This window comes from Lepisma saccharinum, chromosome 26, assembly GCF_977018435.1.
Source record: "Lepisma saccharinum chromosome 26, izLepSacc3.1, whole genome shotgun sequence".
Lineage (NCBI taxonomy): Eukaryota > Metazoa > Arthropoda > Insecta > Zygentoma > Lepismatidae > Lepisma > Lepisma saccharinum.
Genome location: NC_139254.1, coordinates 29,776,065 through 29,791,974, shown reverse-complemented (window position 1 = coordinate 29,791,974; position 15,910 = coordinate 29,776,065). Strand labels below are relative to the sequence as shown.

General features: G+C 36.5%; 1 protein-coding gene across 3 annotated transcripts in view; it reads right to left on the bottom strand.

The window, feature by feature from the left end:
• Window positions 1-15,910, bottom strand: part of LOC145979750 (endoplasmic reticulum-Golgi intermediate compartment protein 3) — a 150,362-nt gene that overhangs the window by 55,088 nt on the left and 79,364 nt on the right. Inside the window, exon 9 of one of the 3 annotated variants that reach the window (XM_083112737.1) lies at window positions 5,536-5,851. The exons of the other annotated variants lie outside the window; for them this stretch is intronic. Within the exon in view, the coding sequence (XP_082968863.1) occupies window positions 5,589-5,851 (263 nt within the window). The 3' untranslated portion in view covers window positions 5,536-5,588. Of the gene's footprint in view, window positions 1-5,535; window positions 5,852-15,910 lie in introns of those variants that run through there. 3 annotated transcript variants of the gene reach the window in all.

Sequence of the window (15,910 nt, the reverse complement as noted above, 5' to 3'; positions counted from 1 at the left end):
TTTCCAAATATTCAATTTTATCAAATCCCATTATATTTATATACGAGGGCCACTATTTATATTTTGAGCCTTGGCAACACTGATTCAAGTTAGGCGCGATTTGACGTTTGCACGGAATCGTCTGGCATTATTGACCATAACGTACTTCAAATGTTTTGTCAATAGCTTGATTTGTGTTGTTTATGTTGCCTTGGAGATTGCGCGACAACAATAAAATGGAATTAACTCGTGAACATTTTCGTGCGATGATTTTTTACGATTTTTGACGTGGATTATCAAGACAAGAGTGCATCGATCAACTTACTTCCACATTTGGCGATGAAGCCCCATCCTTTGCCACTGTGAAACGCTGGTATAACGAATTTAATCGTGGCCGCCATTCGCTCACCGACGAGATTCACGAAGGTCGTCCAAAATCAGTTGTTGTTCAAGAAAACATTGATGCTGTGCAAAACCTAATACTGCAAGATCGTCATGTGACATACTGTGAGATTGAGGCAACCATAGGCATTAGTTCCACCAGCATATGTAAAATATTACATGATCATTTAGCTGTGAGAAAGGTATGTTGACGAATCATGGATATATGCATATGAGCCGGAACGTAAACAGCAGTCGACTGTATGGGTGTTTCAAGATGAACCCAATCCAACAAAAGTTGTTCGCGCTCGAAGCACATCGAAACAAATGGTCGCCTGTTTTTTCGGGAAAACTGGTCATGTGGCAACTGTGCCTTTAGAGGAATGTAGAACGGTCAACTCTGAATGGTACACAACAATTTGTTTGCCAGAGGTCTTCGGTCAAATACGGAAAACAAACAAACACCGTCGGATCATTTTTAATCAAGACAATGCCAGCTGTCACACATCTCGTCTAACAACCGACTTTATGAACAGTCAAAAAATCGAATTGATGGGTCATCCGCCATACAGTCCTGATTTGGCACCCAATGACTTCTTCTTGTTCCCGAATGTCAAGAATAAATTGCGTGGACAACGATTTTCGTCGGCGGAAGACGCCGTTGATGTGTTCAAAAACCATATTATGGAGGTGTCTCAAGAAGATTGGAAAAACTGCTTTGACAAATGGTTCGAACGAATGCAAAAGTGTATTGACCATAAAGGAGAATACTTTGAAAAACAATAAAGCAGTTTTCAATGCCAAATTCCTGTTTTTTCATTGTTAGGCTCAAAATATAAATAGTGACCCTCGTAACAATGTAAATTCACTATACTGTGAAAAAACAAATAGCAAATATTCTTGACCACAAGAACAATTTCTTGATATTCTTGACTGGTAGACACCCTGATAGGTCAATAAGTAAAAGAAGTTTACAATTTTTAAAAATCAGTACAATTTAAGTTAGACCATGCCCCCTCTGAGGCACCACTATTCTTTAGTATTGCAAATGGTACTTATGTATATGGTCCATTCTAATACAAAAATCATGTGTCCAAAAATTATGTAGAAATTTCCATTCGAGAACTACAGTCAGTCACAAAAAAATAGCACCACTTCGTTTGTGCTCTGCTATGAATTATGTGATCTTCTGGCAACTGGATGATATAGAAAACAATTTCTTTTGTTCTGAGCCTGTGAACCTAACCAGAGCAAGGGTGGAGCCATGGTCGCATACAGGGTGGATAAAAATTATGATTATTATTATTAAATCGTCCTCTCCATGGACGTGTAGTCTATGGGGCTGTGCTTTGGACTCCCAACTGCTGGATGGCATGGGTTCAAGTCTGCCTGGGTTAAGTCTCTAGGTTTTCGTCCTGTGCAAACCACCATCGTGAGGAAATTTGGAAACTACAAGAGAGTAGCATAACCTGGTCTCGGATGTATCCTATAATGGCTGAGGGTTCGACGTGCCTCCACGTCACCCCATTACCGGTTGAAGATCTCCACATCTCTAGGTAGGATTGTGGGAGGGAGACTGTCAGTCAGGAGATCGGCCTAGGCCATTCGAGAGCTATCGAGCATGGGTTATTGTTATTATTAAATCACGCTAAACATGCAATTTTTAAGAGTGGTGCTATTTTTTTTGTGACTGGACTGTATCAGGGGCTTTTAATCTTCATTTTAAAAACTGTGGATTAAATGTCTTTCTCCCTGCCTTCTATCCCATCATGTGGCTATGCCAGTGATAAAATTAGTCATGAGGCAACTTAAAGTTCATGAATCAATACAAAAAATGAATGTCAGGAACAATAATTGGTGAAAATACCAAAATTTACCATTTAGGCATTTAAGGATTAGTACAAATGTAGCAACTTAGCCAGTTTTAGTTTTTAAAAATATTTGAGTTACAATTACTGTAAAACATAACTAACTATCAGTTGTGTTACGGTTGCTCACTGATGACTGGAATTCTTAGAAGCATTTCAATGCTAAAGGGCAATTAATGCAACAGAAAATATGATAGGCTGTAAGTTTTGCAGCACTCACAAACATTAACACAAAGGGTGTAACTACTTGCTTAAGAGAGTTTTTACACCATAACGACAATCAACATGTGGCACATCTCACTTGTAACAAACAAACCCATGAACAGCAATGTTTCACACCAAGAATGCATTTGATTGGTGCCTGCATTTGCATGTGCCATTTGTCACTTTGTACATTTTTTACACGCTTTCTATTCGACAAAATTATGTCAAGCATTTAGTACTAAATACAGCACAAAACTGGGTAACTGTAAAAGTTACTACTCTTCATTACTTGTTACTTGAAAAAAGTAATAAGTTACACATTTCAAAAAGTAACCTACTTCATTACAAGTAGCCCTTTACTTCCAAATACTGGATTTAACACCACACATATCGCGATATTTGTGACAATGCAGATAAAGTAGAGGATTTCATAGCCTGGTTGTTACGAATCCGGCCAAGCTAAGTCCCGGCACAGGGACTGCCTTTGTGGCAGTGACCTGCTGTTGCCACGTTTACCTACAAAGAAACTTGCGGTCGAACAGCAAATTAGGCCTGCCACTGCCCCCTGTTTGGGCAACAAGCAGCAACCTTAGAATCCCTCCTTCCCAAAGCAGCCATCAGTGAAACAGGATGATTTTGTCAAATTAACCATTCTGGGCTGTGAATGTGGGCCAGAAGATAAGATTGGCCTGGGTATAATGTTGCAGTTTTTGATGTAAGCAATCTCAAGTTGTATTCCTAGTGGGGACTTAAATTTTTGGTCTTAACCCAGCAGTGTAACAACAGTGGGGAAGCTACCTGAAAAATTTAATTTATTGTTCAACTTATTGGGATCCACTCTAACAAGTCAGTTAACAGCGGCAATGAATACATCAACAATGCCCCTCCCAGTAATCAAATCATGGAACTCTTTGATTACAATGTGACTGGCCATTTTTCAAAATCTTATTCTCTGGCAAAACAAGTATCTGGAGTGAGCGATAGGCTAGTGTGAAAAAGGCATAGTTAACAAGAACAAGAAGGGATCGGAGGTTGTCAAATGTGATTCATTGAATCCAGGACCATTGCAAGCCGAGGCAGAAAGGCAAATGATAAAGCATTTTTGAATATGTGTATTCGTAATGGGTTAGATTAATAGGTACTCTGTTGGTAAAAGTGCCTGTAGCATATGGCTCTGATACTAGCATAAATATCATCTAATTTATCCACGGTTGTCCAGTCAGTAGGGTTCCTGTCATACAGGAAACCTTGGTTTGATTCCTGGAGTGAGTAATCATCCCAGGTGAGTATTTTTCTACCAATGTCCATGTATGAAGTAGCTCTAGGGATCACCTAGCATCTAATCAATGGGTGACTAGGGGAAAGGCAGCTGGACCATGGTGCTGATCACATCACCTCCACTACAGCAGCAAGCGAGAATGTGTAGAGCCCTAACCTCATGGCATGGTGCAATGCACAGCTTTTTTCCCCATCTACCCCCATTCTAGTGCAAATTCCTTCTACTTTGGTATTTTTATGAATGATTGTGGTGAGCCATTGAACAGTATACTAATGCTGATGCTCTTATGGATTCCCACTGATATCGATGCTTGAAATTGTAACAACTGAAAGTAGTTCAGAATACTTATAATTTTAATATGTTTTCCATCGGAGCTATACCAGTAGGGTGACTGATATTTTGACCCGAAAACGGGATGTTTCAAGGAAGTCAGTGTACTCCGTCCTGAAATATAGGCAATCGTAAAACTATTTTCATTATTATTATTAGTTAAACTAGAAAATATAGTATTAGCTTTAACCAATTTATTAGGAATTGTCTTTTGATTTTGTTTCGAGATGCAGGAATTTAAATCCTTTGTGCAGGCCCGCATTGAAACTACATGCACACTTTTTGGTCATACTTATTCACTGCTCTAGAAATAACAGAACCCACACAAAACAATAAGAACCGAGATGCGGGATAACTTAAACAGTAAACTGCTGCCTACTCGAAATATCTCGATGAAATTGTAGCATTTAAATTGTTATGTGCAATTAGCCAAAAGTGGCAGGAAAGCGACGCTAAATATAAAAAACTAACAAATTTCTATGAATAACTTGAAACAGTGTTTCCATGACACTAGTTTAAAATATGCCATTGACTTCTCTTAGCATGAAATGTCTCAAATTTAGATCTAATTTTCGAGCTAACTTCTAGATTTTTATAAAACGGGACATATTAAGGATTTTTAAAATATGGACGGAACGAGCGGGACACGTATCCTAAACGGGACTGACCCTGTCAGAATGGGACGTATGGTCACCCTATATACCAGAGCAATTTCCTCACTTTTGCTATAAAATATTAAATTTCAGACGAGTCAATTATTTAATAATAAAATTAATTTATCCCTACTTGGTGAAAAAAAAAACTAAAAAAAACTGCATTGTGCATAATTTTCATATTTAGACTCCATGAAAGCTCCCTTAGATTTTGTCATCAACACACACTACTTATTCGACAAGATAATTAGGTCAAGCATTTGGTTCTTGATACACCACAAAACTGGGACAAGATAATTTCATTCGATTACTTGTTACTTTGAAAAAGCCAAGTTACACATTTAAAAAAGTAACTTACTTTGTTACTGCATGTTACTCCCTGAAAGTGTCACGTGACATTTTTGCCGATTCTACGTAACACCCAGACTTTGGAAAGTATCAGCTGGTATAGGTACTGGCTTAGCCCTGGTTAAAATACACAGTTTCTTTTTCTGAGGCAAAACTATTGCAGTCACCCTGGTCATAAACACTAATTAAAGAGGCAAATAAACCATGTAGATGCCACCACGGAAGTTTGAATAAAACTACAAATAACATAAATTATTGTTCAGGTTAAAAAGATGAAGATTAGACTGAAACTACAAAAATTGTCACAGTTGAATTTATTTTATTAGGCACACTAGATACTTGTATTATTTACCAGGATCATAACAGTTTTTAGTAATAAGAACAATGAAGATTAACAAGCACACCAGAAAAAAAACAATTTAAGTAATGCACCCCTTTTTATTGGAACGGAAAATTAAAGTGTCTTTTCAGCTATAGTTTTCAGTTCTCACTATTAAATAGTCTAGCATCTACTGACAGATCTTGCTTGCTATCACATCAGTGCTTCTATCCAATAAGAAGACATGTGCTCTGTTCTCTGGCAACCATACCCTGACATTTTCCTTCAGAGGGGAAATTGTAGTGCTTGGTTACCAAATTCACAGCAACACGGAGGGGGAGGAACCAACACAGAGGAGCAGGTATATCTGATAGCAAGTGGTGAAGAATTTCCTTTCCAAGGACCTTTGCAGCACTGCCAGTTGCGAACAATTGCCTGCAGATGACAGACAACTGAGTGGCAGGAAATGCACCACGATAAACCTTCTGGCCTACAAATAGGACACAAAAGAATAGCAAACAATAAAGCTCTGTCTTTGGTGAGGCCCTTATATTGATAGCTACAACCTCAATGGACTGATAAACTAAATCTTAATATTCTCCTTTAACTTTAACCTTATTTTTCACTTTTAGTTTTTTCTTCACCTTCTGAAGTTGACACAAAGAACTCTAGGAAGTATTTTGAGAATTTTGAAGTGGGTGCAATGGAACCCTACATTCCTATATTTTACATTTTCCTGGATCTTTAACTTTTTACTCCTGGTTCCACTGTACACACACTTTTCTTTGGCACACATATGTATCTGAGACTTGGCATCACTTCAGAAACATAGTTTTAGATATCTATTTCATATCTCCCCTTACTATAACGTGACTGATTTAATTTCAATATAGTATACATTTGATCCTTACAATAAACATTGTGTAAAAAGTTTAAGTTTGTCTCTAATGTATGGTATTTTCAGGTATATAACTAAATGGAGTGTGTAAATTTAAGAAGAAATTTTGTCTGTGGCTATTCAGAAAGAAAATTTTGCTGAGTCCAACCTACTTTATAGTTCACCTCAGATATGATCTACTAAACTAATTTTGAAGCTCATTTGATAAGTTGACATTTACAGCTCCACTAACCAGAAACTTCTAATATAATGTACAAAAAAAAGTTTGCAACATTTTTTAAATTATTGTAAAAGCTTTGTTACAGTTATGTTTACAATGACCAAGCTGAAGGAAAATCTGTACATATTTTATATTAATAAACTTTTACATTTTGCAATTTCTATTTTTTCTACTGCATGCTCTCTGCATTTATCTGCTCATTATTCATCCTACACAATCAGGGTTGCTACGATTTTTTTGATTATGAAATTCCATGACATTTCCAGGCTTTCCAGTGCAAAAATGAAATTTTTCCAGACATATTTATCATCATGATTTTTGTTTTTGAACCTTATGTTTTTCAATTGAGTGCTCAGAATAATAACGGCAGATCCCAACCAACCTCGAATTTTGAGATACAAGTATGATGGTATACTGCTGCCAACTACTTTTCATATGCTGAAGTATCAAAAGAATTGCTATATGCCAAAACTCTCATATTCCACCTTTAAAATTCGTCCGTAAGGAAAATGAAAATATTATCAGTGGAAAAATGACATATCCCAACTGTGTGTGCTTTTGTTTATGTCCGCTACGAGTTCAGTGGCGTTGTAGACAATATGGCAGCGTCCGTGACTGAGTGTGTTGTTATGCCAGAATCTCCGAAAAAAAGGTAAAAAAACGAGTGAAAAACTCAACTGAATGGGTAATAAACAAACGGAAGAGTAAATTTCTTATATCCGGAAAACGGATTTCTTCAAATTTACAGGAGAAATTACTTACCGAATGCAGTTTCTTTATAGTTGCGGAAGTGTTTTCTCGCATCGTTCATTGAATTTTGCCGGTAAATCATCTATTTTTGGATATAAATGTGTGACCGATGCACAAAATCTGTTGCATCCATTTCCTTCCAGCCAGCTGTTGCCTGTATGTGATGACGTAACCACGGTCAATGCCGGTCAGTGTTTCCAAACACGTGTTTTTGTAACTGAAGAAGGTACGTTTCCGCAAATGGTTTGTGGGGCTATGTGTCAATGGTTCGTGGGGCTATATGTCAATGGTTCGTGGGGTTGTGTCAATGATTTGTGGGGCTATGTGAGAATGGTGTGTGGGGCTACGCATTATTTTTTCTAAACCAATTTATAACTATTCTAACCTAAACGTGACCCAACCTAACCTTACCTTACCTTACCTTACTGGAAATGGTTCGTGGGGCTATGTATGAATGGTTCATGGGGCTAGGCATCAATGGTTTGTGGGGCTACGTAGGTATTTTTGGGTGGAGTGGGGTGCAAACACTGCATGCCGAGTACGGTAGTGAAACTGTGACTGCCATTTTGAGTGTTAACGAAGGCAAAAAGAAATGAAGAAAACTTACTCGATATGAGCAAATAGAGCTTATTTTTGTGAAATAAGTGAAATGCCACCTTCAACAATGTTTCTCAATGCAGAATATGTAAGTACGAATATTCAAATTAAATGAACTAGCAAATTTCAGCTGTTTTCTGGATATAAGAAATTTACCAACGGAAGTTATGCAGAAACAGTGGCAAGTCATATGTAACAAAAACTTTAACTGTGGTTTCAGAAAAAAGGCATCAACCATTAGAGAAGTGCTGTAACTTTCCTGATTCAACTTGCGTGTTTCAACGTTTGTCTGGTGATGTGAAGGACACATTGTTTTTGGATTTTTATAGCCTTGGTGATTAAAATAAGTAGAATGCCTATTTGTTTAATTTAGACTCAGGTTAAGTTAGGTTAGGTTACGATTGGCCGGTATATAGCCTAACGTTACAGCAGAAGTACAGTGAACAGAGAAAAATTAAGAAAGCTGGATACAATGACCTGATGCAACTATTGAAATATATACCACCCGTCTATCATGATTTTTATAAAAATCTTGTTCCTGATGGTGTTGATGTTGAAGAAGAATGTGAAAATCTGGGAATGGAGCTGGATTAATACAATATGTTAATTAAAGATAAACTCAATAAATAAGTTTTACCCCATTTTTTCACTTGTGTATTTGGTCTAGGAATTAATTCGTGCGGTTGTTACGCACACATTGAAGCTGTAGTTCAAACACAAAATACATAAATACCTTAAGAAAAATATTGTCCATCACGAGCCACCACTTTCACCCATCTGTCAGGCAAGTTACAGATTCCGTGGCGAAAGAAGTCCTCATCCTTTGAAGCGATCCAGTCAGAGACCCATTTTTCGATATCTTCTGAAGAAGTGAACCGCTGTCCAATCAAATCGTTATTCATGCAATCGAACAAGTAGTAGTCTGAAGGAGCAACATCTGGTGAATACGGCGGGTGGGGTAAAACTTCCCATCTGACATTTTCTAAATAGTTTTTGACCGGTTTTGCGACATGTGGGCGAGCGTTATCATGTTGAAAAATAAGTTTTATCATATCTGTTCTCCCATTCTGGTCATTTTCTGGCCAGAGCTTGCTTCAAACGCATTAATTGTCGTCGATAACATTCTCCATTAATAGTTTCACCCGGTTGCAGCAGCTCAAAGTACACCACACCTTTCATATCCCACCATATGCACAGCATAACCTTTGCACAGTGAATATCTCGTTTCGGTTGTGCTGGACCTGGTTCACCTGGCTTCACCCAGGCCTTTTTTTCGTTTCGGGTTCTCGTAATGGATCCACTTCTCATCGCCAGTAACAATGCGATGCATTGAAGCAGCAATTCGTAAATGGTTTTTTGTCTTTCAACGTCTCTGTCGTTCAATTCATGTGGAACCCAATGTGACATCTTTTGAATCATTCCCATGGCTTTGAGGCGTTTGGAAACTGTTGTTTGATCAACGCCTAATGCTTCTGCAAGTTCTTCCTGTGTTTGACACGAATCCTGATTGAGCAATGCTCTCAATTCTTCGTCTTCAAATTTTTTGGCTGTCCAGGTTGCTCTTGGTCATCCAGGCCGAAATCACCACTTCTAAACCGCACCATGTTCAGTTGACTACAAAATGCTGTTGTTGACGCGTCAATCAACTACCCTATACTACGAACGATACGCGCTGACAGGAGTTTTCAACGCATGTGTGGATACACGGAACTGTGGGACGATACGCTCGTTACGCCATTTCTTGTCCAGGCGCACGAATTAATTCCTAGACCAAATATATTTTTTTCTAGTAAACAGAACAAAATCTCTGAAACTATTAACCACAATGGTTCAAGAATTTGTAGATAAAAATGAAAAACCATATTTAAAAGAACCTAAAAAAATTACGTCATAATGTTAAAAATCTCCTGAGTTTTGAAAGTAAACAGATAATGTATTTTTTCTCAAAATGAACTTTGGTTGCGATCTGCCGTTATTATTCTGAGCACCTCAATTAAACATATAATCCATTAATTATTATGAATATTCATTTTCACAACTTTTTCTAGCAAATTTCATTCTACACACACAAGAACACGTAAAAATTCGAAAAGTAAAATGTACAATTACAATCGGCATCAAATATATTGGGTGCTACAATCACATGCATCTAGCCTTAAGGCTAGGGCAACAGAGGTACATTATTTCACCATAACAGATCTCCACAATATAAAAAGTTCATAAACCATACACAATTTTACATTTTCTGGTAGATTTAGTGTCGTAGAAAATGCTGATTTTTTGCTTACATTTATAAGTACACAGCATCTGGAGAAATTTTTGTTGCATATAGAAATTCTACAGGAAATGGCAACAAGACTAAGATCTATAAAATAATAAATGATAACCTCATCTTCACCAACCTTTCCGATAATATAACACGTACCTTAAAAATATTATAAATATTCAAAAAGCACAAAAAATGGTACTTACGTTTTATGAGTATGTCATAAAACGTAAGTACCATTTTTGTGCTTTTTTAATATTTTTAAAGTACGTGTTATATTCCTATTGTGAGTAATTCACACATTCATAATGAGTTTCCTTTCCGATAATTACGATCATATTGTCAATGTACTTTAGTTATCAATCACATATCTGGTGTGCAAGTTTTACTTTGATATTCTTCCTAATATCTAGTATTCTTTCGTATATCTAGTATTATAAAAGTGAAAATTTATTACAGAAATTCGAAGGAACCATAATTTTGTACAAGACTGAGAATCATAAGAATGAAAGAAAAAAAACAATCTTTTTTGGTAGTGGAATCATAAGAACTGAAGTGGAAGTGAACTGCTTGTGTTCATTTTGCAACTTTTTCTCTTGCAGACTCCAAAATACACGTAAATTCCAGATGATCTGCAAAATTCCTGATTTTTCCGTGACAAGCCAAATTCCCTGACATTTCCCTGTTTTGCAGATTTTCCAGATGCGTAGCAGCAACCCTGACAATATCAATGTATCATAATTCATCATTACATCATTATGACAAGCATTAGATATTTCAGCCATTTCTGATGGGATGCTAATATTTGTCCAGAACAGTGGTTTCCACTTAGCTACAGGATTTAGAATATTTTCAAAATTTCATAATGAAGTGTTGAACAAAAAGACTCTGCAACATGTTTTGTGAAAGACAATAATACACTAGTGTCCAAAATTAAAGCAACAAACAGAAATCTTTTCCTAGTGTGATTTTTTTTTTATATATAAATTGTGCAAGTATAACCTGTTCCTATCGTGATTTTTTTGTTGATAAATCCTGGCACATTAAGGTTAGTTTATTTTCTATCTTTAACCAGTTGTCTATGACATCATAAATATTACTATCACCTGATCGTATTATGTGGTCAAATCGACACACAGGAAAGAATTTCCGTTTGTTGCTTTAATTTTGGACATTAGTATATTTTTCTCACATGTGCAAAAAATGGGTTGATGAAAAACATCCTACCTCTGAAATGCATTAAGCAGTACAATGTCTGCCAATAAGTTGTCATGTTGAATGTTCTCGCTTCTAACCTTTAGCTTTAATTGTATCTCCGTTATGAAATGTAGTTTCATTTATCTTCAAATCTACAAAAGGCACATAGTTTACGAGAAACAACAATGCCTATGCAACATCAACAAGCAGCTTAATACACCTTGCAAAGATTTAGTGTGAATGTATTCATGTAATGCAAGTACTAGTGTAGATTTCTATAGATCATATGCCCAGCTTAGTGTCTACATGGTGGCCATTCTTGTATAGTGAGAGTGTTTACACTTCAACCTATATTGATTAAAGCAGAATTTCTAGGACTTTTTTACTTTTATGACGTTAAGAACTCTGTATTCAAGGAGACACTCATCTATAATTACTCGGGGCCCAGGACTTTATGTTATAACATATACATATTTTATTTGGCATCGGATCAAAAAATGGGATGAGATCTTTACGTATCTGATGAAAATCAACCGAAATAGATGAACTTGATAAGGCATTAACTCTGATACACTTATTCATTTTTCTGCAAAAGTTTTTTCAGCTATTGATTTTGCTACTCGTCTGGCAGATGAGTGGCGAAATCGATCGCTGAAAAAAACTTTCGCGGAAAAATGAATAGTAAGTGTATCAGAGTTAATTACCTATCTCTGTGTAACCGCCGAACTGATATCTTTAGATGCAATTGATAAGGCATATTTTACCAATTTCGCATTTTTACAACATATTTCTACAATTTGCTTGTAATAAGACATATTTCTGTATAATTTCGTAATTGTTTTACATATAATAGTTACTTTATAATTTATTCTTCATAACTTTAGTGCAACGGATAGTTTATATTATTGATGTCATATCAGGATAAGGAAATTACGGATGAAGAAATTAAAAGCAGATGTCGTCTCTAGAGCAATAATAACCCCCTCCCCCACTATTTTATATCCCACTGACAATTGATAGCCATGTGAATATTATTGAAGGAAAACCTTCTCAGTCATTGTTGTGCGGGCACAAGAACTACCTGACAGGAAGTAAACACGTTTCAATTGTTCCCATTTCTTTTATATTTTTTTTCGCTTCTCACAACAATCAGTCAAAAGTACAGCACCTTGAATAATGTAGTGAGGAAAACAGCACAGTTCTGCATGCTCTGGTTGGTTCCACTCGAAAATGATCCGCTACAGGTGCTGGTGTTGAACCCGGTGCTTGGTATTCGTCTGCTTATAATGGAAGTATGGAGTTTTCGCTGCAACGTCTGATTCTTTTACATGAAGCATTTCTATGAATGTGATAATTGCTATGATATTTGGTACAGTGGTCGCGAAGATATTAACGAACATTCTAGACAGTCAACCACGTCCTGTTATCGTCATATTAATAATAATTAATAATAATATCCTGTTAATAATATGGGAGAAAAAATACGCGTGGAATGCTCTTGGCAACTAAATTTTTGTGTATGAATTAGGTTCATTATTATTAGCATCATCATCATTTCTTTTAAAGATATACACACTGAAGCATTTGTATTTTGGATATTTACTGTCTCTTTTCTTCCCCTTTCAACTAATTGCGGTGATGATGATAATGAGGATTCCATGAAACGACAAGGGGAACCCCACAAAACTTTCTTAGTGCCATCGACATGAGTGTAAGGAAACTTTCAAACCAATGGGACAAGCGACAAGGGTGGGAATGGGTGGGCAAGCGCTCACCCAAAAATTCCTGTGCCCACCCAATCAAATTCAATAAATATATACAATTAGGAAACAGTTCTGTAAGTATAGGCTGGTCCTCACTCTATGTATATTTTACTTGTGAATATTGTAGATACTAGAAAGTTCACAAGTTTCAATTTATCCCATAACAAGCTTTGCTGTAGCAAATATCTTGTTGAATGAAATTAATTTAACCTTTTGTTTCTACTTCCTTAATTTTCTCATTGGAAAGCTAAAGGCACTACCAGAACTCTTTTTTTAAAATGTAATCTAATGAGCACAGCTATGATTAGAAGGAATCAACAGGCTTAGCAAGTTTTATGGGATACTCACAATTATGAGGTTTATGATCAAGAGTTAATCAGGATTTAGGAGGATTTGGATGGTTGCAGCTTCCAGCCTTCAATGGTGGAAAATTGCTTTGAAATCAGCCAAATATTGAAGAAAGAAAGATATTAGGACTGTGAAAAAAATATAACTAACCATCTTACATGACTTGGGCTAAAGGTTATAGACTAACTGAAACTGTGCATAGATGGGAGTGAGTTCTTGATGTTGTCAACACCGGACCAGCACATAAATCTCGGCCTGGGTATGATCAAAGTAATAAATACTAATAAAAAAAACATCTTCCTTGCCTTAATTGCAATGATGAGTATGAATGATGATGATGAAAGGACACTCAAAAAACCAACCATGCTCAGGCCGGGATTTGAACCCGGGACCTCTGGCGCGATAACCAATCCGCAGGTAATTTGATGTGTCACTTTCTTTATTCAATCACACTTTTCTTTACATATCTGTCTTCTTCAAATAATGCAATGTTTTTAAAATTACAATTTTTAAGTTGTTCTAATTAATAACGAGTAATCACAATCATTACCATACCGAGGTGACCAAATTTTAATGTAACAGTTTTGTAGGTTTGGAAAATATCTATAGTATTACTGAACTGATGTAATTAGTGGCTATCATTATTTACATGTTCTCTTCCAAAATATAAATTTTCACTATCAGTTATGCAGTTCTTATGATTAACTTGCATGAATTTCAAAGAAGATGAAGAAAGGGGTGGAAAGAAACTTTGACTCGAGGTTGTCCGGGACCTATAATGAGACAGCCAAATTAATGAAAAAATAAATAATCAGGACAATAATCCAAGAGTGATTTTATTTGAATAAAAAGTCCACATGCTCAAATAGACTAATTGTCATTAGATCTTCATTTTAAACTGCAGTCCTAACGAGTGCGCATTGGCTTCCACTGGGGATTGAACCCAGGGCCCATTAATTATAAGACGAGAGTGATATGCGATCGGAGAGACGATATACAGAAATAACTCTGTCAATCATATCATTTTATCATAACATAAGATGGGTCCATTTAAGAGGTGAATTAAACTATTATTATGATTGACCCATGGACGGTGGCAGCATTTTTTCCAGGGAGGGACAAGCATGGTAACTTGTTCCAGGGGAGGCAAACGAGACATATTCCCCCCGATAATAGTGCTTTGATTGATTGATTTGGTATCTTAAGTCCACTTTATACACAGTGGACCTACAGTCTAAAGTGCGATCCGAACCACTATGTGCCTGCACTGGGTATCGAATCCTGGACTCCTTGATTATAAGGTAACCATGCTAACACTGCGCCATCGGAAAGGCCCTGATAATAGTGCTGCCCCCTCAAAAAAATACTTATTAAAATGGAAGCTGTCATGTTCCTGCAGCACCCTTCCAATAATTAACATAAATTACTGTAAATGAAATGAAATATATATGTGTGTGTGTAATGTATAAGTTTATGGTAAAACCCATTTTCCAGGGGGGCGTGCTTTCCTTGCACCCCCTCCTACCGGACATTCATGGTTTGGCCTGAGATTTAAACTATTTCTTTCACGTACGGACAAAAATATTTGAGACGTCGTTGTTCGCGGAGTTATCTGTTTTGATAAAAAATGAAGCATTGTGGAGTTGAAATTACCACCTCAACTTTCGAAGTGCTATGAACTGTTGATACTCTATTTGTGGAAAGTAATCAAGACTGATTTGACTCATTGTTATATTTCGACTTTCTGCTACTTTTGACCAATGGTAACGGTGAGGTTGAATGGTAGTTAGATGAACGTCATGAAGGAACAAACACACAAGGCAACAAGACACCAAAAGATGATTATCTTGAGTGCGGTTACAGGCGCCAGATATTCATTTGTCTACAAGAAAACAGTTTCCGGGATGTACTATTTAGGAGGGAGCAGGGGCGTTGACTTGTCAAAATTATTTGGGGGGCTCTGATCTCTGAAATAAATGAATGACTCACTCCCTTCCTTTTTTAAAAATAAAAATTACGTCTTCGTATAGCAGTTTTTAAGCAGCTATGATATTCCTCATGCAAATTAAATATAACATGAAAAACGTGTGTCTGCTCATTTGTTTTTTAGATAAAAATTAACATTTTTATTGAAAAGTAGGCTATGTATTTACATTAAGAGGCCAACGGAACAGTTTTATGCTGGCCTCGGTAGCCGAGCATGTTGGGTGGTCGACTCAACTCACTTTGATCCGGAGGTCTCGGGTTCGAGTCCCGGCGAGGGCATGGGTGTGTTTTAATGTTCGCTACAGACTTGTAAAGAAAGGACATGTGGTGGGTGCAAATAACCTTAGTGTTGACGTACCCATAAAATAACAAATATTTACAATATTTAAGTTTTATTGAATTATTTACATAAATGCTAACACAAATCGCAGGAAAATTAGTTTTACTTTTTTGTTCTTGCTAAAATATTTTACTTTTTAAATTTAATTTTGCATTTAATTTTTAATTTAACATAGCATGCCGTG